This window comes from Protomyctophum parallelum (genome assembly GCF_964188405.1).
Source record: "Protomyctophum parallelum genome assembly, chromosome: 5".
NCBI lineage: Eukaryota > Metazoa > Chordata > Actinopteri > Myctophiformes > Myctophidae > Protomyctophum > Protomyctophum parallelum.
In genome coordinates, this window is record NC_139702.1 from 11,077,890 (window position 1) to 11,105,057 (window position 27,168).

At 42.8% G+C, this 27,168-nt stretch overlaps 2 protein-coding genes across 2 annotated transcripts; both read right to left on the reverse strand.

Moving 5' to 3' along the window:
* Positions 1–451: 451 nt before the first annotated feature.
* On the reverse strand, positions 452–5,579 carry LOC310859029 (uncharacterized protein). The gene is made up of 3 exons (XM_083765381.1): positions 4,831–5,579; positions 3,129–3,276; positions 452–2,320 (listed from the first exon to the last, which is right to left on the reverse strand). The coding sequence occupies exons 1-3, from the start codon at positions 5,089–5,091 to the stop codon at positions 1,176–1,178; spliced, it is 1,554 nt and encodes a 517-aa protein (XP_083621507.1). The 5' UTR covers positions 5,092–5,579; the 3' UTR covers positions 452–1,175.
* A 6,119-nt stretch (positions 5,580–11,698) lies between these two features.
* LOC310858186 (uncharacterized protein) lies at positions 11,699–26,289 on the reverse strand. The gene is made up of 7 exons (XM_083764291.1): positions 26,005–26,289; positions 25,137–25,278; positions 22,815–23,958; positions 19,170–19,413; positions 17,245–17,401; positions 14,314–15,695; positions 11,699–11,805 (listed from the first exon to the last, which is right to left on the reverse strand). The coding sequence occupies exons 1-6, from the start codon at positions 26,236–26,238 to the stop codon at positions 14,461–14,463; spliced, it is 3,156 nt and encodes a 1,051-aa protein (XP_083620417.1). The 5' UTR covers positions 26,239–26,289; the 3' UTR covers positions 11,699–11,805; positions 14,314–14,460.
* Between the last annotated feature and the right edge of the window lie 879 nt (positions 26,290–27,168).

Sequence of the window (27,168 nt, forward strand, 5' to 3'; positions counted from 1 at the left end):
CCAGCTGACTCTCATTGACTCCACTGTATTCCACCAAATTTCAGGATCCCGTTTGCCTCCCATGAGTGTCAATGGTGCATGCTCGGCCCATGGCCTGACCGTGCCTTGGCTTCTACTATCGATAACCTTGATTTCCACTGATCTGATATGACTTACTGTCAAATGAGGATTTGATTGGTTGTTGTGAATCAGGTGAATGAATGAATGAAAAACTTTATTCCGAACATGATAAAATTAGACAAAAAAGTCAAAGAATTTAAATAAGTGCAATATAGAAAAATAAAATATTCCCAAAACAAAAACAACAACAAAAAGCAAGCCTCACTGGCCACAAGTATAATTATTATAATTTTACTTTTATATGTTCGGAAAGGAGTAGGGAGAAGTAAAAAACTTAAAATAACCCTACCCCTCTATAACTTATTTCAGCGTCATCGCTTGACGTCAGTACATACATACCAACATGGTATAAACTGAATAAAATAATTCACTCAATCAAGGTGACCAATGAGCATGTTGTAAATCAGAAGGCGCTCAGTCAAGGTGACCAATGAGCATATCAGCTAGCAACCTGGCTAGCAATGACTCCATTATGCAGTCCTTTCACATTCTAACCTCTCATCTGGTCTCATCTCATCTAGGGCTGCAACTATCCATTATTTTTCTCTGATTATTCGGTCGATTACTTTTTGGATTAATTTAATAATTGAGAAGTGCACTTTTTTATCAGCATTTTATTATCGATTTACCACTTATTTTATACACAACAGTGATATGCGCAAATAGTGAAAATAACATTTACTTTAGTACTTTTCAATTTAACGCACTATTGGCCCATAAAAGTCAGCTACGATCATCTATTTGTTTTTGGTTGTTCCCCAAAAGTCCAACGTATATACAACTTTGCCATAATTATGTAACTTTTGCCAGCAACAAATGCATCACCTCATTCTTCTGTCCTCTGTCATATGGCAGCTGATGCCTTAGCTGTGTACCTGTATTGTGCACCAAAAAGCCAGTGTTACAACCAATCGGATCACTGATCTGTCATCTATCAAATGCCGATGCTGTGCGAGCCCTTCCTGTTTTGCATGATTCTGCTGTTTTGCAGTTCGGCTCAGCACCAGAGGCGGAGGATATGTGTTATTTCTTTCAATGCTGTAGCAACAACGTCATCACGTGTGGATTCTGAGGTGTCTCTTCATGTTACTGGACTGCACAAAGCACCTGCCACAGATGGGGCAGCGGAATGGCTTTTCTCCGGTGTGAACGCGCTCGTGGTTCTTCAACTGATGGTGGCGGGAGAAATGCTTGGAGCAGTGGCGACAGCCGTACGGCTTCTCGCCCGTGTGAACGCGCTGGTGCAGCCGCAGGTTCTGTAACTGTCTGAAGGTCTTCCCGCACAGCTCGCATCGGAACGGTTGACCCCCGGCGTCACGGGCTGGCTGGGCGGGTAGCGCCATAGGCAGGATGGAGCTCAGGAGCCTGCTAAACTCCCAAGCGGAGGAGGCGCCAATTTCGTTGAGGGAAGACGACCGATTGTCTCCTCGATTTGCCTGAGGGTGTAAAACCTGTCTGGGGGTTTTGATTGCAGAGAATGAGGAGGAGAAAGAGGAGAGGTCACCGTAGGAAGTGGCACTAGTATTAACAACCAAACTTGACTTTAAACCTGTAGTTCTGTCTAAGGTCTCTGTGCTCAGTGTCGGGGTTGAGCGCACTGCTTCTAGCTCCTCCTCTCTCCCGTGTTTCTTGAGTCTCTGTTTGGCAGACTTGGTTATCCCATCCCTGTCTATTATGCTCCACTCTGAGCTCATGTCTGCCTCCACTTTAATTGGAACAGAATCCACCACCACCATATCGGGTTCCCAGTCCATATTACCAGCCAGGGGTGGAGCAACGTTACTCGGGTCGCCATAAACGTCCCCTCCTCGTTCTGCTGAAGCTCCAGGAGAACCCTCTCTGCCATCAGTGTTGCTCCCAGTTCTCCCCTCTTGATGTGGGCCTGAGTTATGTGGAGGGTCCAGAGAACAGTTCCCTGTGGTTAGGCTGCCAGCGTTATTCCACACCTCTATGCCTACACCAGCTTCTGCCCACTCGGATGCACTGGTGAACAGGTTGCAGTCGTCGTGTCGTGTGGAACTGGTGAATCTGTTATTGCGGTCAGATGATGGATGGTGGCTCTCTCTGTTTACATTTCCATTACTATGGTGACGGGTGTTGAATTGCTGGTCGACGCGGTGAAGATGATTCTCAGGCTCTACAGGGAGGGTTCTAGGTGTAGTGTTTGTCTCACTTCCATGCTTGACTGGGGGTTGAATGTCTGAAAGGAGAAGAGTAAATTATCATTAACACATTTCTGAATTGTAAAGAGGATGAGCAAAGTAGGGCTGCAACTATCATTTATTGTCTTAGCAATTATTCTATCGATTACTGAATTAAATAATCAAGAAGCATGTATATTTGTATGTGTTTTTCATTATAAATCAATGAAATTAGCATGACTTTTTTGGAAAACCGTTGCTATTGTCTTTAAAAAGGGGTAAAGCCATATATTAGCCATGAGTTCCCCCCAAATCTATTTTGATTGAATGGCTTGGATTCACATGTTTTAATGTACATTTGTACTGTATATTTATAATTATTTCATTTCACACTGTATAATTTCATTTCACACGTTTTACAGTATTCAGGGAGGTTCAACTGGGGACAAGTTCTCTTTTTCAGAAAGTCCCTGATTTACATATTATCCCATTTTGGGGCGGGAACCCCTTTTGGTGTTTTAAACATTATGTTGTAATTTAGCTATTGAAAAATAGCAGATCTACAAGCTCATATGTCTGCTATGAGCTTGTAGGTCTGCTATTTTTGAAAAATCGTGAAAATATTTATTTCAGAAAACTGGAGGATTCAGAAGATTTTTTTACATTTTCGACGTCAGGCCTGAATGGGTTATATGATGTTCTCAACATGGGGACAGTTGGGTACTTGACTGGGTTGACTTCTGAATTCAAGGCATAACAGTTGTGTTTAAAGTGAGTTGCGAGCCCCCTTCTCTTGCATCATTATGATTCTGCTGTTTTGCAGTTTGTCTCAGCACCAAAGAGTTTTTGTCTTAATGTTTGTATTACCTTTGAGTGCGTTGTCGTCACCCTCCACCTTCAAGATGATAGGAAAGCCAGCGCCCCCGTCCTCCTCCTCTCCTCCTGTTCCCTGTGTTGAGCTCTTGGTCGCGGGGTTACATCTGGCTCTGCTGGGCGCCGGAGATCCACGGGTCCCCTGTCACAATTATTACATAATCACCATATCTTAATAAATAATCAAAGTTATTTTGCATAATCATTAATCTGTCTTTGCATCAAACTACCATAACACTGCATTCCTTTCAATCATGTCATACTCTTCATTAATCACTCTGTGTACATAAGTATGAAAGTATCTGTTTTGACTCGAGTCTCAGGTATTTTTCCATTGTTCCATCTGCATACTTTCTCATCAACAGACTACCGCACCTTAATGTAAACCATACCAAACTATTTAAGCTACGTTGATGAACACAAAACCAATTTAGCTTGTCTCCTCCTGTCATCAAGTAACATTAACACTGTCCTCTGAGAAGCCATCTATCTATATACTTCAATAACGTAATAGTTAATATGATGTATAATACACTCATCTTTGCAACTAAGTGGCCCTTTTTCTCCTGCAACTGTACTGATAAGACCCATCACCCAATCATTGAAATCTCAATCATGGAATAAACTTGGACAGACTATGCATATGCCACCGTAGATCTGAAATTTTCAAATACATTTGAAAACTTGAAATGAGACATTTTGCATAGTGAGTACTTTCTACTCTTGGTACTTTAAGTACAATTCAGGCAGATGGAAAATGTCCATTTGGATCAATGGGCTGTCAATGGAGGGTATTGCAACTCTAGATTCATCCTAGCCCCTTTCGGGACCCTACGTAAAACTTTTTTGATATTTTGTTGAGTTTTACGTTGGGTCCCTGCTCACTACTGTATTTTCGTATGGAAATTCCTAAATGCGGATGTGGAGATTCTCTCTAAAATAGGACCCGCGGCATGTGACGCCATTATTTTCCTTGAGTTATTCTGAAATCGGTAACTTTAAGTAGCTATACATCCAGCTGCGAATATCTCCTGTGGCGCGGAAGCCGTTAAGTATTTTTAATCTTTGTTTGACCGATTTGGTCGCTTTATTTCTTCTTGTTTGTTTACCGATTATTGTACCGCCTCCCGGTGTGCGGTTGGCTTGTGAGGCTACGTCCCTGCCTCTGATCTGCTGTGTCATAGCTATAGCGCCACTAGCTAGCCAGATAGGCGGTACAATGAGGTGTCAATAAACAAGGAAGGAAAAGAATAATCCAAGCTTCCAAATCGGGCAAACATATATTAAAAATACTTAACGGCTTCCGCGCCACAGGAGATATTCGCAAAGTTATGTATGTGTACTTATACTTTACATATTCAGAAAGCCTCATACTGAAGAATATCGTCAAAGAGCGCGGGGAGGCGTTTTAACATGTAAACATGAGCCAGTAAATGTTTTAATCAGGTGGCATGGACGACGTGGAACAGGACCCAATGCACTGGGTCGAACAAATGTCAGAAACTTCAGTAGCATTTGGGTTCTGCTTGGAGGGCTAGATTCATCCTAGCCCAAACATTTAGACTCTCGTAGAGGTTTTTTCGTTAAAACGTCAGAATCGAAAAAAAATCTAAATGTTTGGGCTAGATTCATCCCATTATTTTTTTTAAACAATCTAGTGTTGCAAATTGCGGCTATCCTGGGCTAGTGGGCTCACATGCAGGGCGCTGCTGTTGCGTCTCAGAGCGCTCAGTCTGTCCAGGTGGTAGTTGTTCCGTCTGGATGTCTGGAACTTGGCGACCAGCAGCTTCCTCCTGAGGCCGTCTAACTCCCTCTGGTTCTGGGTGATCTCCAGCCGCAGCACCGCGTAGCCATCATCCACCAGCTTGCAGATCTCTGCCACCGCGCTGTTCGCCAGGACCTCGATCACCGCGGCCAGCTGGGCGTGGAACGAGTCGCTGCTGTTGTTGGTAGACATAATGTGGATCTTATCACTTCAACAGTCACTGTTGAAGAATAAATTGATTTGTTGTGGATGTTGTTGTCAACAGTCCACCATGTTTGTTCTTCTTCTGCGGTCTGCCTAAAAGGGTACTACTATTTATTAGAGATTCTTTAGGCCACCTACTGCTTGGAGTGAAAACTGCAACTAGCTTGACTCACTACTGGGATATAGATCAGATATTCGTTTGCAGTTCCGATTCTAAAACTGATGCCGAAATGGTTTGTATGTCACATAACATACCGTAATACAAAATAAAGTAATCCTGAACCTGTAGGCTATCTTAAAAGTAGCTTCCCCCAACACTGATAATGTGGATTAAACTAAAGGATCACAAAATTATCTTTGTTTTGTACAGTATTTCCACTTTTAAATTAAATACTTTTGTCTTTTCATTCTAATATTGATATTGGGGTGGCTGTGGCTCAGGAGGTAGAGCAGGTAGTCCAATGATCCCTGGGTCGGCGGTTCGAATCCCGGCTCCTCCTGTCCACATGCCGAAGTGTCCTTGGGCAAGACACTGACTGAACCCACATTGCCTCCAATGAGTTGGTCGGTGTGAGCTTGCCACCATTGGTGTGTGAAATGTAAAATGTGGGATGTGAGGACGCTGCCTGGCGTCGACTGTTCACCGCTTCACCTCCCAATGAATGAAGAATGAACCATTGTAAAGCGCTTTGAGCACTTGGAAAAGCGCTATAAAAATGCAATTTATTATATTGTAAATGCTTTTTCTATGTTTGAAATTCTTATGTTCATTTTTGTGTCGGGTTCAGTTGAGGTACCAGTTGCAAGTCAGTTCAAGATGGGTCATTTTTAAAGAGCAGAGCTCTACAGACCAGAACAAAAGACATGCGTTTATGCATTTGGAAATAACAAGATTTTTGACAGGATTTGAACTGCTTTCCAACTGTAATCTTTTCATGTTTATCTTGTTCTGTAGCCTAGTCCTGGCTGGTACAAGGATTATTGTATGAACGTTTTATTCATTATTTACTTTATCGGACTGTTAGACAAGTCAACCTGCTGGACCGCAACATAAAAATGCTTTTATTTCTCATGCCTTGTTTGAGATCACAAATTAATTCTCAGTGCAGTCTCTGTACATACCATCCTATACCAGCAAGCAGACGTGTGTGTGCGTGTGTGAGAGATAAGCTAAATCTGTAGGCCTATTCCCTATTGGCAAATTGTCATCAGCAGTAAGATTAAAACACAGGAAAGGGTAATAAGATTCAAAACAAAATAAAGATTAAATTAAATGCATAATGCATTCAGTCGGTTTGGCACAACAATAATAATACATTTTTTGTGTTTATCAAAACAAAATTACAAAGGGATTTACATCAACCGCTTACCAGCAGTACTAGAGGATAGGATATCAAATTAGCAGTATTAGAGGTCCTGGTAGGATATAAGACCAGCAGTACTAGAGGTTCTGGTAGGATATAAAACCATCAGTACTAGAGGTCCTGGTAGTATATAAAACCATCAGTACTAGAGGTCCTGGTAGGATATAAAACCATCAGTACTAGAGGTCCTGGTAGGATATAAAACCATCAGTACTAGAGGTCCTGGTAGGAGATAAAAAACCATCAGTACTAGAGGTCCTGGTAGCGTGCTCCGAAAAACTATCCGGGTTGTGCAAGGACATGCTGTGATAGGCCAGTAGTGACTTCGAACTTCGCAACGCTCGATACAGCAACTTGCTCGCTTTAGCTCACTTGGTGGTGTCTCATGTTGCTCAAGTTCGCTTGAGACAGCGAGCCTCCGTTGTGGTCTACTCTAGTCCATCGAGTCATATATTCAAGCACAACCCGGCTAGGAATGTCGCGTCCTGGTTGGATAGATAGAAAGCCAGAAGTATTAAAGCGAGTAAACTGATATCATGTAATGATTTTACTGATTATTCTGTTGATTACTTTTTGGATGAATTGAATAATTGAGAGGCACACTTTTTTATTATCAGCATCAGCATTTTATTATTGATTTATCACTTATTTGACACTTTACCCTTTATTTATACACAACGGTGGCGTGCAAAAATAGTGAAAATAGCAGATTTACATTTTGCTGTTCAATTTAACGCGCTATTGTAGTAAAATTCTTCAGCTACGATTATCTTTTTGTTTTTGGTTGTTCCCCAAAGTCCAACATATGGACAACTTTGCCATATATTGAACTTGTACCTCATCCAATAAGAAAGCAACACCCCATGCATCACCTCATTTATCCGTCCGCTTTATCTGTCATGCCTGATTTACATGTACTTACTGTAGCTGTGTGCATGTATTGCGCATCAAAAACAGCCAATTTACATCTATTAGAGATATGCTATTATCGGAGTGCATAAGCCTGTGTTACAACCAATCGCCATCACCTCACCGATCTGTCATCTATAATCGTAATTCGTATGACGATGCTGTGCAAGCCTCCTTCCTGTTTTGCGTGATTCTGCCATAGACATATATAAAGGCTAGATGGCTCAAGGCAGAGTCTCTGACGTAGTTCACCCGGCGCCGGCGGCCATCTTGCTTCGGGGCTACAGTACAGTATGTTCTATGGCAGCTCAAACATAAACAGTCCTAACTCGCTCAAATTTTGACGGAATTACAAACGGGTTGGTTTATTTACAAACGTTGTCAACGTGGCTATGATTCAGGACGCTTATCTGCTTAATTTCGTTTTTTATATGAACGTCGTATAAAAGCACGTCTCTGACGTTTATAACAAACCAAAGCGTTTGAAAATCGGTTGAAAATTGAGCAAGTTATGGTTATTTTAAAAGTATTGCCCCAAAAACACAATGTTATGCTGCCCCGAGGTAAGATGGCCGCTACGTAACAACGTCACTCTCCATTGGCCAGAGCGTGGGTGAGCCATCTAGCTTTCTTATATATATCTATGGATTCTGCTATTTAGCAGTTCGATTCAGCACCAGAGGGCAGAGACGGAGGATGTGCGTTATTTCTTTCAATGCTGTAGCAACAACGCCATCACGTGTGGATTCTGAGGTGTCTCTTCATGTGACTGGACTGCACAAAGCACCTGCCACAGATGGGGCAGCGAAATGGCTTTTCTCCGGTATGAACGCGCTCGTGGTTCTTCATCTGATGCTGGCGGGAGAAGCACTTGGAGCAGTGGCGACAGCCGTACGGCTTCTCGCCCGTGTGAACACGCTCGTGGTTCTTCATCTGATGCTGGTGGGAGAAACGCTTGGAGCAGTAGCGACAGCCGTATGGCTTCTCGCCCGTGTGCACTCGCTGGTGCAGCCGCAGGTTCCGGACCTTTCTGAAGGTCTTCCCGCACAGCTCGCAACAGAGCGGATGACCTCCGACGTCACAGGCTAGCTGGGTAGGTAGCACCACAGGTGGGATGGAGCTCAGAATCCTGCTAAACTCCCTAGAGGAGGAAGCTACAATTTCATTGAGGGAAGACGACTGATTGTCTCCTCTGTGTGCTTGAGGGTGTAAAACCTGCTCCATGTTTTTGATTGCAGAGAACGAGGAGGGGAAAGAGAGGTCACCATAGGAAGTGGCACTATTAACAACAACCAAACTTGACTTTAAACCTGTAGTCCAGTCTAAGGTTTCTGTGCTCAGTGTCAGGGTTGAGTGCGCTGCTTCTAGTTCCTCCTCTCTCCCGTGTTTCTGGAGTCTCTGTTTGGCAGACCTGGTTATCCCATCCCTGTCTATTATGCTCCACTCTGAGCTCATGTCTGCCTCCACTTTAATTGGAACATAATCCACCACCACCATATCGGGTTCCCAGTCCAGATTACCAGCCAGGGATGGAGCAACATTACTCAGGTCACCAGAAACGTCTCCTCCCCGGTCCTCTGAAGCTCCAGGAGAACCCTCTCTGCCATCAGTGTTGCTCCCAGTTCTCCCCTCTTGATGTGGGCCTGAGTTATGTGGAGGGTCCAGAGAACAGTTCCCTGTGGTTAGGCTGCCAGCGTTATTCCACACCTCTATGCCTGCACCAGCTTCTGCCCACTCAGATGCACTGGTGAACAGGTTGCAATCGTTGTGGCGTGTGGTGGTGGCGAATCTGTTATTGTGGTCAGATGATGGATGGTGGCTCTCTCTGTTTACATTTCCGTTACTATGGTGACGGGTGTTGAATCGCTGGTCGACATGGTGAAGATGATTCTCAGGCTCTACAGCGAGGGTTCTAGGTGTAGTGTTTGCAGAATGAGATGCCCTTGTGTTTGTTTCACTTCCCTGCTCGACTGGGGGTTGAAGGTCTGAAGAGTAAATTAAGAGGGAAGAGTAAATTATCAGTTGGTTATCAAATTTCTGAAATGTAAAGAGCATGAGCAAAGTAGGGACGCAACTGTTCTTTATTGTTTTAGCAATCATTCTATAGATTACTGAATAATTAAATAATCAAGTATAGTTTTTATAATGTGTTCTTGTATTATGATTCTATTAATCAATTAGTGTGACTAAGCACCTTTTTTGAAAACCTTTGCTATTGTTTTTATAAAGGGGATTTCCCCCAAAATCTATTGATTGAATGGCTTGGATTCACTTGTTTAATATACATTTGTACTGTATATTAATTTCATTTCACACTGTATAATGATTTCATTTCACATGTTTATTTACGGTATTCAGAGAAGTTCAACTGGGGAAAAGTTATCTTTTTCAATAATGCCATGATTTACATATTTACATAAGATGTTCTCAACATCGAGACAGCTGGGTACTTGACGGCGTTCCCACTTAAAAATGATTGATAGATCATTTTCACCACTATATTTATAAGCAAATACAACCTGTAAGACGCCCTAAAGGACGAGGTTGCGTGGCAGTAAGTTTCCTTAATATGCAGTCCTTTCACATTCTATCCTCATTTTCTCTTATCTGGTCTAGGCCTGGGCTGAAACTATCCATTATTTTTCTCAGATTATTCTGTTGATTACTTTTTGGATGAATTGAATAATTGAGAGGCGCACTTTTTTAGTATCAGCATCAGCATTTTATTATTGATTTATCACTTATTTGATACTTTACACTTTATTTATATACAACGGTGGCATGCAAAAATAGTAAAAATAGCAGATTTACATTTTTCTGTTCAATTTAATGCGCTATTGTAGTAAAATTCTTCAGCTACAATTATCTTTTTGTTTTTGGTTGTTCCCCAGAAGTCCAACGTATGGACAACTTTGCCATATATTTAACTTGTACCTCATCCAATAAGAAAGCAACACCCCATGCATCACCTCATTTATCTGTCTGCTTTATCTGTCATATGGAAGTTGATGCCTGATTTACATGTACTTAGCTGTGTGCATGTATTGGGCAACAAAAACAGCCAATTTACATCTATTACAGATCTGCTATTATCGGGGTGCATAAGCCTGTGTTACAACCAATTGCCATCACCTCACCGATCTGTCATCTATAATCGTATGACGATGCTGTGCAAGCCTCCTTCCTGTTTTGCGTGATTCTGCTATTTAGCAGTTCGATTCAGCACCAGAGGGCAGAGACAGAGACAGAGGATGTGCGTTATTTCTTTCAATACTGTAGCAACAACGCCATCACATGTGGATTCTGAGGTGTCTCTTCATGTGACTGGACTGCACAAAGCACCTGCCACAGATGGGGCAGCGAAATGGCTTTTCTCCGGTATGAACGCGCTCGTGGTTCTTCATCTGATGCTGGCGGGAGAAGCACTTGGAGCAGTAGCGACAGCTGTATGGCTTCTCACCCGTGTGCACTCGCTGGTGCAGCCGCAGGTTCCGGACCTTTCTGAAGGTCTTCCCGCACAGCTCGCAACAGAGCGGTTGACCTCCGGCGTCACAGGCTGGCTGTATGGGTAGCGCCACAGGCGGGATGGAGCTCAGGATCCTGCTAAACTCCCTAGAGGAGGAAGCTACAATTTCATTGAGGGAAGACGACTGATTGTCTCCTGTGTGTGCTTGAGGGTGTAAAACCTGCCCCGGGTTTTTGATTGCTGAGAATGAGGAGGAGAAAGAGGAGAGGCTGCCGTAGGAAGTGGCACTAGTATTAACATTAACCAAACTTGACTTTAAACCTGTAGTTCTGTCTAAGGTCTCTGTGCTCAGTGTCGGGGTTGAGTGCGCTGCTTCTAGCTCCTCCTCTCTCCCGTGTTTCTTGAGTCTCTGTTTGGCAGACCTGGTTATCCTATCCCTGTCTATTATGCTCCACTCTGAGCTCATGTCTGCCTCCACTTTAATTGGAACAGAATCCACCACCACCATATCGGGTTCCCAGTCCAGATTACCAGCCAGGAATGGAGCAACGTTACTTGGCTCGCCAAAGACGTGTCCTCCCCGGTCCTCTGAAGTTCCAGGAGAACCCTCTCTGCCATCAGTGTTGCTCCCAGTTCTCCCCTCTTGATATGGGCCTGAGTTATGTGGAGGGTCCTGAGAACAGTTCCCTATGGTTAGACTGCCAGCGTTATTCCACACCTCTATGCCTGCACCAGCTTCTGCCCACTCAGATGCACTGGTGAACAGGTTGCCATCGTCGTGAGATGATGAATGGTGGCTCTCTCTGTTTACATTTCCATTACTATGATGACCGGTGTTGAATCGATGGTCGACATGGTGAAGATGATTCTCAGGCTCTACAGCGAGGGTTCTAGGTGTAGTGTTTGCAGAATGAGATGCCCTTGTGTTTGTTTCACTTCCCTGCTCGACTGGGGGTTGAAGTTCTGAAGAGTAAATTAAGAGGGAAGAGTAAATTATCAGTTGGTTATCAAATTTCTGAAATGTAAAGAGCATGAGCAAAGTAGGGACGCAACTGTTCTTTATTGTCTTAGCAATCATTCTATCGATTACTGAATAATTAAATAATCAAGAAGCATGTATAGTTTTTATAATGTGTTTTTGTATTATGATTCTATTAATCAATTAGTGTGACTAAGCACTTTAAAAAAAAGCCTTTGCTATTGTTTTTATAAAGGGGATTTCCCCCAAAATCTATTTGATTGTATGGCTTGGATTCACTTGTTTAATATACATTTGTACTGTATATTAATTTCATTTCACACTGTATAATGATTTCATTTCACATTTATTTACGGTATTCAGAGAAGTTCAACTGGGGACAAGTTCTATTTTTCAATAATGCCATGATTTACATATTTACATAAGATGTTCTCAACATCGAGACAGCTGGGTACTTGACAGGGTTCCCACTTAAAAATGATTGATAGATCATTTTCACCACTATATTTATAAGCAAATACAACCTGTAAGACACCCTAAAGGACGAGGTCGCGTGCACGCATCCGCCTGGGTGACAGACAGCAAGCAGACTGCTGGGCGAGCGCTAGCGTTTCGGCATATGGCGGGTCACATCAACTTATTGAATGAATTCTGTACTAGCCACATATGGAGAGTAGAGGTTGCAGGAGGAGAGGTCCTCATAGTAAGTTTCCTTAATATGCAGTCCTTTCACATTCTATCCTCTCTCATTGTCTCCACCGGGCCGAAGGCATGGGGGGAGAGTATGTTTTGCACTCCGTCCGTCCGTCCGTGTGTCCGTGTGTCCGTCCGTGTGTGCGTCCGTGAGCAGCTAATCTCGGCCACCGTTAACCCGGTCGATGCCAAATTTTGCACACACACTCCCTGGATGCCAACGATGAACCTCTGCCCCAAACTTTCCAGAACGGCCTGTTATAGCGCCACCAGGAGGCCGCTTTGTGCAAAACAAGTTTTTGCACAGTACACCTACAGATTTTGTCCAAAAATTGGTACACAGTCTCTCTAGAGCCATTCAACAAAACGGGTCTTTCAGATTTCTCAGACTCCATTCTGATTGGTTAAGATTGGCTTCCAAAGTTCACAGGAGTGCTCAGTTTCAAACAAAATGCTGCAAATCATGAACACATCGCGTGATTTCCGTGAAATTGTGCACGCACATTCCCACTAGGCCGAGGAAGAAATGCCACATGAACAATTTCAACTCAGCCTCAAGGTGGCGCTATAACTGGCCGAAAAGTGTTTTTACCTCTAACTTTGTATGCCAACTCCCTAGTTTACTTTTGTTGCCCTTTTATCCAACCACCAGATGAAGGCAAGCTGCAATGTCCTACATTCCTATCCTGGTGGAGACCTGTGCCCAGAAGGGCACTTTTTCTAGTTTTCTCTCATCTGGTCTAGGCCTGGGCTGCAACTATCCATTATTTTTCTCTGATTATTCTGTTGATTACTTTTTGGATGAATTGAATAATTGAGAGGCGCACTTTTTTAGTATCAGCATCAGCATTTTATTATTGATTTATCACTTATTTGATAATTTACACTTTATTTATACACAACGGTGGCGTGCAAAAATAATGAAAATAGCAGATTTACATTTTGCTGTTCAATTTAACGCACTATTGGCCCATTTCTACCATACCTGCATTATAAGGCAAACAGAATAAAAGTCTTCAGCTACGATTATCTTTTTGTTTTTGGTTGTTCCCCAGAAGTCCAACGTATGCACAACTTTGCCAGATATTTAACTTGTACCTCATCCAATAAGAAAGCAACACCCCATGCATCACCTCATTTATCTGTCCGTTTTATCTGTCATATGGAAGTTGATGCCTGATTTACATGTACTTAGCTGTGTGCATGTATTGCGCAACAAAAACAGCCAATTTATATCTATTACAGATCTGCTATTATCGGAGTGCATAAGCCTGTGTTACAACTAGGGCTGTCAATCGATTAAAATATTTAATCTGATTAATCGCATGATTGTCCATAGTTAACTGTGACTAATCGCAAATTAATCGTATATTTTTTATCCGTTCTAAATATACCTTAAATCAGTGGTTTTCAAGATCTTTCATATCAAGGTCCATTATTTATTCTGCATTTGAGCCACGGACCACCATTTGATGACATTTAGCCTTCCAGACCCAAACTAAAGAACTGTATTGATGTTGGCCAATGGTACCATTACGAGAGATAACAGGCCATGTTGATCAAAATAACATGTTTTCTAAGTTTTCTAATTGTGTAGACTTAAATTAACTTAAGTAATGCAGCTGTTTAACAATTATTCAACTCTTCAGTGTAAAATTGCCATGTGTCTCTCAAACATTCTGTCAAACTTCACGGTGCGTTAATCGCGCGTTAAAAAAAATAGTGCAGTTAAAAGGATTGTGAGTTAACTAGTTAACTACTTTGACAGCCCTAGTTACAACCAATCGCCATCACCTCACCGATCTGTCATCTATAATCGTATGACGATGCTGTGCAAGACTCCTTCCTGTTTTGCGTGATTCTGCTATTTAGCAGTTCGGTTCAGCACCAGAGGGCAGAGAAAGAGGATGTGCGTTATTTCTTTCAATGCTGTAGCAACACCACCATCACGTGTGGATTCTGAGGTGTCTCTTCATGTTGCTGGACTGCACAAAGCACCTGCCACAGATGGGGCAGCGGAACGGCTTTTCTCCGGTGTGAAGGCGTTCGTGGTTCTTCAACTGATGCTGGCGGGAGAAACGCTTGGAGCAGTGGCGACAGCCGTACGGCTTCTCGCCCGTGTGAACACGCTCGTGGTTCTTCATCTGATGCTGGTGGGAGAAACGCTTGGAGCAGTAGCGACAGCCGTATGGCTTCTCGCCCGTGTGCACGCGCTGATGCAGCCGCAGGTTCCGGACCTTTCTGAAGGTCTTCCCGCACAGCTCGCAACAGAGCGGATGACCTCCGGCGTCATGGGCTGGCCGGGCAGGTAGCGCCACAGGCGGGATGGAGCTCAGGAGCCTGCTGAACTCCCTAGTGGAGGAAGCTGCAATTTCATTGAGGGAAGACTGATTGTCTCCTCGGTTTGCCTGAGGGTGTAAAACCTGCCCCGGGTTTTTGATTGCTGAGAATGAGGAGGAGAAAGGGGAGAGGCCACCGTAGGAAGCACTATTAACAACAACCAAACTTGACTTTAAACCTGTAGTTCTGTCTAAGGTCTCTGTGCTCAGTGTCGGGGTTGAGTGCTTCTCCTCTCTCCCATGTTTCTTGAGTCTCTGTTTGACAGACCTGGTTATCCCAACCGCGTCTATTATGCTCCACTCTGAACTCATGTCTGCCTCCACTTTAATTGGAACAGAATCCACCACCACCATATCGGGTTCCCAGTCCAGATTACCAGCCAGCGATGGAGCAACGTTACTCTGGTCGCCAGAAAAGTCTCCTCCCCAGTCCTCTGAAGCTCCAGGAGAACCCTCTCTGCCATCAGTGTTGCTCCCAGTTCTCCCCTCTTGATGTGGGCCTGAGTTATGTGGAAAGTCCAGAGAACAGTTCCCTGTGGTTAGACTGCCAGTGTTATTCCACACCTCTATGCCTGCACCAGCTTCTGCCCACTCAGAAGCACTGGTGAACAGGTTGCAATCGTCGTGGTGTGTGGTGGTGATGAACCTGTTATTGCGGTCAGATGATGAATGGTGGCTCTCTTTGTTTACATTTCCGTTACTATGTTGACGGGTGTTGAATCGCTGGTCGACGTGGTGAAGATGATTCTCAGGCTCTACAGCGAGGGTTCTAGGTGTAGTGTTTGCAGAATGAGATGCCCTTGTGTTTGTTTCACTTCCCTGCTCGACTGAGGGTTGAATGTCTGAAGAGTAAATTAAGAGGGAAGAGTAAATTATCAGTTGCTTATCAAATTTCTGAAATGTAAAGAGCATGAGCAAAGTAGTGACGCAATTGTTCTTCATTGTCTTAGAATTATAGAATAGAATTATAGAATTATAGATAGAATTATCGCAATAATTCTATCGATTACTGAATAATTAAATAAGAAGCATGTGTTTTTGTATTATAAATCTATTAATCAATTAGTGTGACTAAGCACTTTTAAAAATAAACCTTTGCTATCGTTTTTATAAAGGGGTTTTCCCCAAAAATCTATTTGATTGAATGGCTTGGATTCACTTGTTTAATGTACATTTTGTACTGTATATTCATTTCATTTCACACTGTATAATGATTTCATTTCACATATTTATTTACGGTATTCACTGAGAAGTTTAACTGGGAACAAGTTCTCTTTTTCAATAATGCCATGATTTATATATATATATATATATTACTATACATGTACTTGACGCGGTTCCCACTTAAAAATGATTGATAGATAATTTTCACCACTATATTTATAAGCAAATACAACCTGTAGGGTGCCCTAAAGGACGAGGTTGCGTGCACGCATCCGCCTGGGTGACAGCAGACTGCTGGGCGAGCGCTGGCGTTTTGGCATGGGGGGCGGGGTCACATCATCTTATTGAATTAATTCTGTACTGGCCACATATGGAGCGTGTCTTGAGTGTACAGGGTTTGATGAGGTCAGATCAACATGTGGAATGTCAGAACAGGTCAGCTCCATATATGGAGATCTAAGGGTGGCAGTCGGGGCAGTGTCTTGAGTGTACAGGGTTTGATGAGGCCTGGCCATATATGGAACGTGTCTTGAATGTACAGGGTTTGATGAGGTCAGATCAACATATGGAATGCCAGAACAGGTCAGCTCCTATAGACATCTGTGGCAGCAGGGGCAGTGTCTTGAGTGTACAGGGTTTGATGAGGGCCCAGTTGAGAGGACTAGTTTTCGCTGGCTGCCGGCGTGGCTGCACTAATAACTTTGGGGTGTGCCCGTCTAGTCTAGAGTTTGAAAGGACAGGTTTCAGTCAAAAGAGAGACATCGAAGAGGAAGGATGGGTGGGGAAGGATCAACATATGTAATGTCAGAACACGTCAGCTCCATATTATGATCTAAGGGTTTGAGGTCAGATGTAAAGTTGCTGGCGGGCTCCATATATGCAGATATAGGTGATGATCCAGTCTTCTCCATATATGGCTATGCGGTTTTGATGAGGTCAGTGTTGTGATCTTCATATATGGAGACGGCCATATATGGTGACGAGGCGTGAGGGACTGACGGCCATATATGGTGGCGTGACAGAACAACTGACAGGTTTTGTAGGTTTTCATACTGTAGCAATCTGCGACCTATGGTCGCAACTAGAGCACATACAACAATAAGCTTTTAAAAAGTGAGTAGCGAGCTCCCTTTGTTTGCATCATGAATGATTCTACCGTTTTGCAGTTTGGCTCAGCACCAAAGACGGAGGATGTGGGTTATTTTTGTCTTATAATGTTTTTATTACCTTTGAGTGTGTTGCCGTCACCCTCCTCCACCTTCAAGATGATAGGAAAGCCAGCGCCCCCGTCCTCCTCCTCTCCTCCTGTTCCCTGTGTTGACTTTGAGCTCTTGATCGCTGGGTTACATCTGGCGCTGCTGGGTGCCAAAGGTGCGCGGGTCACCTGTCACAATCAATACATATTCGCCATCTCAATTATTCAAGAAAATCAAATGTATTTTGCATAATCATTATCATTAAATCATTAATCATTTTCAGTGGGGGCTGGTGGTGATTTTGTTTGGGGGCCTATAAGGCATCCATTATATGCCTAGTATGCAACAGCATCACATTCCAGATACCAAGTTACAGCAATGACATTAATGGGGTCTATCTGTACTTTGTTATAGCAAAAAACAACACAAAAAACAACAAAACAGGGGTTCCACTGCTAGAGTGAACGTTGTTTGTAAGTGCAGATCGGGGTCCATAGTCCATACATTCTTCTTTTTTAATATTCACAATCTAATCTTAAATGTGTTGGAAATTTGACTAGTTTTAAATAAAGTGTCATTAATATTGTAACGATCGCAGGAACCGGAGGCAGAGACGCAGTTCCAATGATAAAGATCTCTCTTTATTACTTCAATAATCATCAGTATAACAAAAGCATTTATCTGTGTTCCTCCTAGACAGGTTTGCTCTCTCAACCAAACTATACACACACAGCGTACCCAAAAGCCCCCGTCAATCACTCCCCAGTAAGTCCCGCCCCCAAGACGGTCCTATTGTCTGCAGCCATAGCTGGCCGCTACAATATGTTGCAGGAGATTTGTGGTATTGTACGAATGTACGTAATACCTTACAGTGCCTTACAGTGAGTCAACTCAACGGTATGCAACCACAGTGGAAAATCTGTCTTTGTGTAGCAGAGTGGCTCAGAACGTCTGCCTGATGTCCTCAAAAGTCTAATATCTCCCCCAGTCCATAGGGATATCCCTTTGGTAGTGATTAAGATTTTGGACTCGAATCCTTGGTGTAACGGGATTCGAACTTGGGTCTCCCACGTGAAAGTCCAATATCTTAACAACTAGACCTAAAGGATATCCCTATGGACCAGTGGGAGGCAATCCTGCCATGCCCATTAATCACTCATGTACATAAGTATCTGTTTTGACTCATGTATTTTTTGCATTGTTCCATATACTTTCTCATCAACATAGAAACCAATCCACAACTATTCAAGCTACGTTGCTGAATACAAAACTAGTTTATCGTGTAGAATTTCCTGTCTCCTCCTGTCATCAAGTAACACTGTCCTCTGAGAAGCCATCAATCTATTCTATATACCGTAATAACTTTCTCCTGCAACTGTACTGATAAGAAGACCCAATTTGAAATCCCAGACATGGAACTTGGACTATGAGCATATGCCACCATAGAGCAGCTATTTAAAAAAAGCACACCCTCCTCTCTCTCTCATTAGCAGGCAACAGTGCAGCACTATCTCTCTCTGTTTCTGGCACAACAGCGCCCCTACTGGTACTCAGAGTCATACTGGTGCTCATTAACGTCACATTAACTTCACATAGGTGAACACGGACATTGCTGTTCCTTGGAGTGGTTGCACCACTCAAATGTATACATACGGTATATACATTTGAAAACTTAAGTAAAAATAAGACATTCTGCATAGTGTGTACTGTGTAGCCTAGCTTCCTTTGGTACTTGAAGTACATTCTGATGCCAATACTTTCTTACTTTTACTCAAGAAACTGTTGAATTCACTATACTTCTACATGGCAGTATCTGCTATATAAGCAGATCGGAAATGTCTATTTGGATCAATGGGCTGCCAATTGCAACTCTTTGTATTGCAACTCTAGATTAATAACATTATTATTATTATTTTTTTAATCTAGTGTTGCAAATTGCAGCTATCCTGGGCTCACATGCAGGGCGCTGCTGTTGCGTCTCAGAGCGCTCAGTTTGTCCAGTTGGTGGTTGTTCCGTCTGGATGTCTGGAACTTGGCGACCAGCAGCTTCCTCCTGAGGCCGTCTATCTCCCTCTGGTTCTGGGTGATCTCCAGTCGCAGCACCGCGTAGCCATCATCCACCAGCTTGCAGATCTCTGCCACCGCGCTGTTCGCCAGGACCTCGATCACCGAAGCCAGCTGGGCGTGGAACGAGTCGCTGCTGTCGGTAGACATGAGTGGATCTCTTCAAGTGCAACAGTCGCTGTTGAAGAAGAAATAGGTTTGTTTTGTGGATGTTGTTGTCAACAGTCCACCATGTTTGTTCTTCTGACTTCTTCTGCGTTTATTGATTTAGACTTTAGAGATTATTGAGGCCACCTACTGCATTGAGTAAAAACTGCAACTAGCTTGACTCACTCACTGGGATGTCTTGGAAGCTCTGGGGTGCTATTCTATTCGTTTCGCCGTCTGCGAAAGTGCTTTAATTACAACTGTAATCTTTCCATCATATAGCCTACTCAAGTGGTATACCCTCGTTATCAATGTGTTTGTGTATTGAAATTTCGAACAATTAAATGTAAAAAGACATTCAGAAGAATTAGCTGATCTACAAGCTCTGCTATTTTCACTATATTTGAAATATTCATAATATATTTTGTAAGTCCCTTGTTAGAAATAGAGTGGAGTCATAAGTGCATTCCCGGCGAAGTGAAAGTCACGAGACTTCAAAAATCACACTTAAAGGTTTTATGACATTCATTTTAATTCATTTTTCTTTTAGGTTTTATGACCTCAATTACACCCAAAAAACCTGAACTTTGAACATTCAGTGGATTTTCTGTGGTCTGAAGTTTTCTTTGGGGTTTGGAAACCTTTTGAGCTACAATGAAAACAGGCAAAACAGTGAAAACAGTGACATCTGCTGGCAAATCCCATTGACATATATGGGATTTGCAGGATCTTACATCACAATCTGCCGGCAAATCAGAGCACCTGTTTGAGCCAGAAAACCCCAGATCACAGAAAATCTACTGAATGTTAAAAGTTCATGTTTTTTGGGTGCAATTGAGATTAGAAAACCTAAAAAAATAAGAACAATTCCAAAACCTTTTTTTTAATGTCACATTCCTTTAATGTGAAGTGATGGGTGCCTTTATTTATATCTTGATGATCATCAATGATGATGTAGTCACGAGGACATGCACATAAAGTCCATAGACTTGGCCACACATGAGTGAGCCAATGCCTGGCTTTGTGCACAAAGCCAGGCATTGGAGTCTCCATGGCAAAAGATAGGAACAGTTCCATATATGGGCATGTTTTGTAGTCCAGGCTGGTACAATTATCGCAGGAACGTTGTATTCACGATTTACTTAATTGTTAGACAAGTCAACCTGCTGGACCGCAACATTAAAACCGCAAGGTCGAAACGTTAGTCGTTTTTGTATACTCAGCACCTAAATAAAAGGCTCTAAATGTCCGTGCTGCTCCAGTCTCTTCTCCTTATGCAACTTTGATGTCCTTGCACCTGTGAAGCACCAGATCAGCCGTTTCAGGCTTGAGGCGTGTTGGTAGACTCCCTTTCTACATTAAAATGCTTTTATTTCTCATGCCTTGTTTGAGATTAATTCTCAGTGCAGTCTGCACATCCCATCCAGCCTATACCAGCAAGCGAATGTGTGTGTGTGTGTGTGTGTATATTAAGATAAGCAAAATATTTATTGGTAAATGTAGCTGTCAACAGACAACAGCAGTAAAACTAGAGATGCACCGATATACTGTATCGGTATTGACCCTATTATGTCATATCGGTATCTGCAATATATGCCAGTCTAACCACAGGTCTGATACAGGAGCAAGTGGTTGACACTATGGCAGGTAAATAAAATGTTGGGGCATGTGGAGTTTGCTTTCGAGTTGCCCAAACTGCAAGTGCACATATGACTCAGTGAGGAGTCTATAAAACACAACACGAGATAGGCCTATATAGCTAGATAGCTATAAACACAACACGAGATCACAATACTGGTATCGGTATTCAGTATCGGTACTGGCTAACAAAGAAATTGTGGTATTGGGATCGGATCGGGAACGGAAAAAAAATCGGGACATCCCTAATTAAAACACATTAAAAGAGTAAGATTAAAAACAAAATAAATATTAAATGAAATAGTTAGTCATACAGTAGTTTTGGACACAATAATACTTTATTGTTTGTAGTGTTTATCAAAACAAAGTGATTTACATCAACCTGAAGAAAAATCTAATGAGAACACATGAGAAAACATGTATGAACAAACTCACTTTAATACTGCTGGCGTTCTATCTATCCTAGATCCTACCAGGACTTCTAGTACAGTTTGCTGGTTTTATATCTTACCAGGACCTCTAGTACTGCTAGTTTTATAAGCCACAAGAGGTGTCGGGTTACAGTGTATTTTATAATGGCCCAAAGGCGTAGTGAGACCTGACGCGATAGCGGAGGGTCTCCTACCCCATGCGCTGTGTCCAAAGTGCAGTCTGCAGGCCAGGCTGGGGCAAATTTTATACGGCCCGCAGCTTCATACCTGAATTGTATTATGAACAGCCCACCCAACAGTATGGGACATTTTAACATTAACATTTTTTAACCTGGGCATTTCCCAGAGTATAATTTGTCAGTGTTTCTTGCTCCTTGTATTTCTTCTTCTTTCTTTTTTTTAATGTGACATAAGGCTGGAAAAAAGGCTGATACACTTTTTGTTCACAGCACACCTGACAAAAGACCATTGATATTAAGTATTGATGATGATAGTTAAACAGAATCATTTAAATCCGAAGGTACATCATGTTGGCCCTTGGGTGTTTTAATATTTTCTAATATGGCCCCCCTTGAAAAAGGTTTGGAGACCCCTGTCCTACCCTGTCAGCCATTATGAAATAGCAGGTAAGCTGGGACCTAGCGTGGCTTATTGCTTTTCTAAAAACGGTTACAAACATTTAGCAATATTAACCTCATAAAACTATTAAATTAAAAAAGTAGCTATGCTTTGCACCCACCAGAGCGAGCCATACTTCCATGTTTTCATTCGGCAGTGTCTGGGGGGAATAGGAGGAGCTTGATGTCTTTACGAGGCCGCCCAGAGCCACACATTCACAGTCATATGGGGCGGTGCTTAAGACGCCCGCACGGCAAGGGTGTGTAAGGCAATCAAGTGCTCCCCTTCCCCAGTTCAGCTACAGCGCTGCGGGATCAGCTGGGAATGATATGAAGTGATTGAAGGTGTGGATTATCGTGTGATTTTGCGCGAATGGCCGCGGCGTGACCTGCCGCAGCACAAACGGGACGAAACGAGGCGAATATATATATATATTCAGGTCTGAACGCAGCTTTAGCCGTGTACCTGTATTGCGCACCGAAAACAGACGATTTACATCTATTATATGCTATTGTCGGAATGCATAAGCCTGTGTTACAACCAATCACCATCACCTCACTGATCTGTCATCTACTATCGTATGCCGATGCTGTGCGAGCCCCCTTCCTGTGTTGTGTGATTCTCTTGTTTTGCAGTTCGGCTCTGCACCAGAGACGGAGGATGTGCGTTATTTCTTTCAATGCTGTAGCAACAACGCCATCACGTGTGGATTCTGAGGTGTCTCTTCATGTTACTGGACTGTACAAAGCACCTGCCACAGATGGGGCAGCGGAACGGCTTTTCTCCGGTGTGAAGGCGCTCGTGGTTCTTCATCTGATGCTGATGGGAGAAGCGCTTGGAGCAGTGGCGGCAGCCGTACGGCTTCTCGCCCGTGTGAACGCGCTGGTGCAGACGCAGGTTCTGGATCTTTCTGAAGGTCTTCCCACACAGCTCGCAACGGAGCGGTTGACCTCCGGTGTCACAGGCTGGCTGGGCAGGTAGCACCATAGGTGGGATGGAGCTCAGGAGCCTGCTGACCTCCCTAGTGGAGGAAGCGGCAATTTCGTTGAGGGAAGACGACGACTGATTGTCTACTCGGTTTGCCTGAGGGTGTAAAACCTGCCTGGAGGTTTTGATTGCAGAGAACGAGGAGGGGAAAGAGGAGAAGCCACCATAGGAAGTGGCACTAGTATTAACAACCAAACTTGACTTTAAACATGTAGTTCTGTCTAAGGTTTCTGTGCTCAGTGTCAGGGCTGAGTGCGCTGCTTCTAGCTCCTCCTCTATCCCGTGTTTCTTGAGTCTCTGTTTGACAGACCTGGTTATCCCATCCCTGTCTATTATGCTCCACTCTGAACTCATGTCTTCATCCACTTTAATTGGAATGGAATCCACCATCACCATATCGGGTTCCCAGTCCAGATTCCCAGCCAGGGGTGGAGCAACATTACTCGACTTGCCAGAAACGTGTCCTCCCCGGTCCTCTGAAGCTCCAGGAGAACCCTCTCTGCCATCAGTGTTGCTACCAGTTCTCCCCTCTTGATGTGGGCCTGAGTTATGTGGAGGGTCCAGAGAACAGTTCCCTGTGGTTAGACTGCCAGCGTTATTCCACACCTTTATGCATGCACCAGCTTCTGCCCACTCAGATGCACTGGTGAACAGGTTGCCATCGTCGTGTCGTGTGGTGTTGGTGAATCTGTTATTGCGGTCAGATGGTGGATGGTGGCTCTCTCTGTTTACATTTCCGTTACTATGGTGACATGTGTTGAATCGCTGGTCGACGTGATGAAGATGATTATCAGGCTCTACAGCGAGGGTTCTAGGTGTAGTGTTTGTTTCACTTCCATGCTCGACTGGGGGTTGAATGTCTGAAAGGAGAAGAGTAAATTATCAGTTGGTTATTACATTTCTGTAATGTAATGTAAAGAGGATGAGCATAGTAGGGGTGCAGCTATCATTTATTTTCTTTGCTATTGATTACTTTAACGATGATTAATTAAATAATCAAGAAGCATGTAATTTACTCATTATTAATTAAATAATCAAGAAGCATGAAATGTTGATACAATACAATTACTTAATTAGTGTGACTAACCACTTGTGCCCTATTGTATAGTTCATTGTAAAATGTCATACACAAATAGCTCCACAAGCTCACAATTATGACTCATGAGGCTATAGATCTGCTATTTTTGAAAACCTTCACTATTGTAATTTAAAAATAGGGAAAAGGGGGAAAGCGAGTAAGGATTCCCCCACAATCAAGCAGATATAGCTTTCTCAATGCCTTTGAAATGTAAAAGTTTAAGAATTAAGGTCCTTGGTCCTTGCACACAGAGCGCGTTTTTCTGATTTTTAGATGCGTTTCTCCATCGGTTTTCCAAAGAACTCGCAGTGTGCAACCACCTTTACTGTAGTAGGAGTCTGACTGATTGCTACAGTAAGTAGCCTCGGTACACAGGCTTTATTTGCATTCGCATCAGCTCAAAAGAAGGAAAGCCTGGGGGAACGAGATACATTTCCTGGTTTAGGAGTGGGACTAAACTATAGTGCAGAGGGGCACTATACGGACAGGGAGGAGGGCAGGCTCCTCTAGACCAGAAATCACACTGACTGGGTCAGTCTAATTGCTAAGCATTACTAAAAATAGAGAAATGGAAGCGCTGCAGGAATCAGTTAGTGGCTCTTAGATGGGTGCTCTTTGTAGAACCATATACATTTTTCTTCAAGCTGTAATGCTTGATTCCCAAAGGTGTAAATTGCAGATTTGAAAAGAAAAAGGAATCCAAGAAGAAATCCAAGATTATTGATGAGTAAGGCAAATACATAACAGGACCTATGCGTTTGGACCAAAAGGTCTTCGTCAGGGTCTATGTACTGCTAAGCAGTACTGTCTGCATTCAAGACATGTTCTTGTGTTTCCTGCCCTGGATAATATGCTTTTAGTGAGACCCCTTCTTTTGCGTCATGAATGATTCTGGTGTTTTGGAATCGGCACAAAAGATGGAGGATGTGCATTATTTTGGTCTTAAAATGCTTTTATTACCTTTGAGTGTGTCACCCTCCACCTTCAAGATGATTGGAAAACCAGCGCCCCCGTCCTGCTCCTCTCCTCCTGTTCCCCGTGTTGAGCTCTTGGTCGCGGGGTTACATCTGGCTCTGCTGGGCACTGAAGGTCCACGGGTCACCTGTCACAATTAATACATAATCACCATATCTTAATTATTCGTTCATTCATATTATTTCCATTAATCTCTTATTAATTCATCTGTTTTGCCGATCTACCTCTTGTAGAATGGCTTTCCACTATTTTTAAACATTAGTATAAATAAAATAATTAAATGCATAGCCTGTTTGACCATAGTACATTATTTATTTTGAGTATATTAGTTACTACCAGTCATTGTTGATAATGTCATTCTATTGTTATGTTATTTTTATTATGCCTTGTGCAATTTTTCATTACAAATATAATTTGGATCCAAACATTCCCTTAGTAATGTAAATGCAAATGATTTCAAGGTGACAATATTGCAATCTCAAGCAAATAAGAGGTTTAATACCTATTTGAGCTGTATTCTTGACAACAAAAAGACAGGGCATCAAAACTGATCAAGAAAGTAAATCAAAGATTTACCTGGCTCAGGGTAGAAGACAGGTTTCATCAAATAAAAATGGGATTGGTATTTATTTTAAGATACCGGTAGTCCTTTAAGATAGTCCATTCGGGACCTCTACCGTTTTTGTAAAAAAGTAATAAACCTCTTTTGTAAAAGGGTAACCAATAGGGTCCCGAAAGGGGGGTTCTGTACCTGCTGTAACTTACATTTTACATGTCTGACTAATAAAGTATTCAATCAGTTAATCAAAATACGTTCCAAGTCATGGTCGTGACAACAGTCCACTGGGCTCACGTGCACGGCGCTGCTGCTGCGTTGGTGGTGGTTCCGTCTGGATGTCTGGAACTTGGCGACCAGCAGCTTCCTCCTGAGGCCGTCTATCTCCCTCTGATTCTGGGTGATCTCCAGCCGCAGCACCGCGTAGCCATCATCCACCAGCTTGCAGATCTCTGCCACCGCGCTGTTCGCCAGGACCTCGATCACCGCGGCCAGCTGGGCGTGGAACGAGTCGCTGCTGGTGATAGACATGAGTGGATGATGGATCACTTCAACTGTCTTCAACAGTCGTTATTGAAGAAGAAATAGGTTTGTTTTGTGGATGTTGTTGTCAACAGTCCGACCCATGTTTGTTCTTCTTCTGCTTGCTTCCTGCCCAGTGCTAAAATGGCATGAGATTCGATTGAGGCCACCTACTGCATGGAGTAAAAACTTCAAGGAGCTTGCAGATCATCAATTCATTCTCAGTGCATAGACCTACAGTACAGTAGTTGGAACTTGGAAATGACAGAGCTATCCAGACTCCAGTATCCATCTGATCCATCCCATACCATAAATCTTTATTGATCCTCTTTGGTAAATTTAGTTGCCCCCAACAGTAGTAAGAAGAGTAAGACACAGGAACAGCTAGAACAGGTATTAAAAATAAAATAAAGATTAAATGACAGATAGGCTTAGGTTCTGACAAAATAAAAAATACATTGTTTAGAGCACTCATCTAAACAAAGTTACACCAAACAGAAGAAAAATCTAACGAAAACACGTGACCTCGTAGATTGCTTATTTTTGCCTGTCACCAACACATTTTAGAAACTACATTTTATTCAATGACATCACAGTGTGACTTATAAAACACAGTTAATGTTTTTAAGAAATAAAAACACTTGGAAGATAACTCACTGGGATCAGTTTTGATTGATTGAAGTATTTATTAACAGATTGGAGAATTACAGTCCATTTCAATACAAAACTGTTAACTGTGGACGTCACGACACCACACCATAAAGCATTACACTTGTTTATAATGGGGTCCACCATGTTCAATTCATCATAACATTTAGAGACGTACAAATATATACTATAAACAATTGAATGTGCTCGTTACTGAAATCGTACCACTGTGTTTATTAGAAAACTGTAAATAAAGTACAAATAAAGTACTTTTTTTAACCTCCTGCGGGG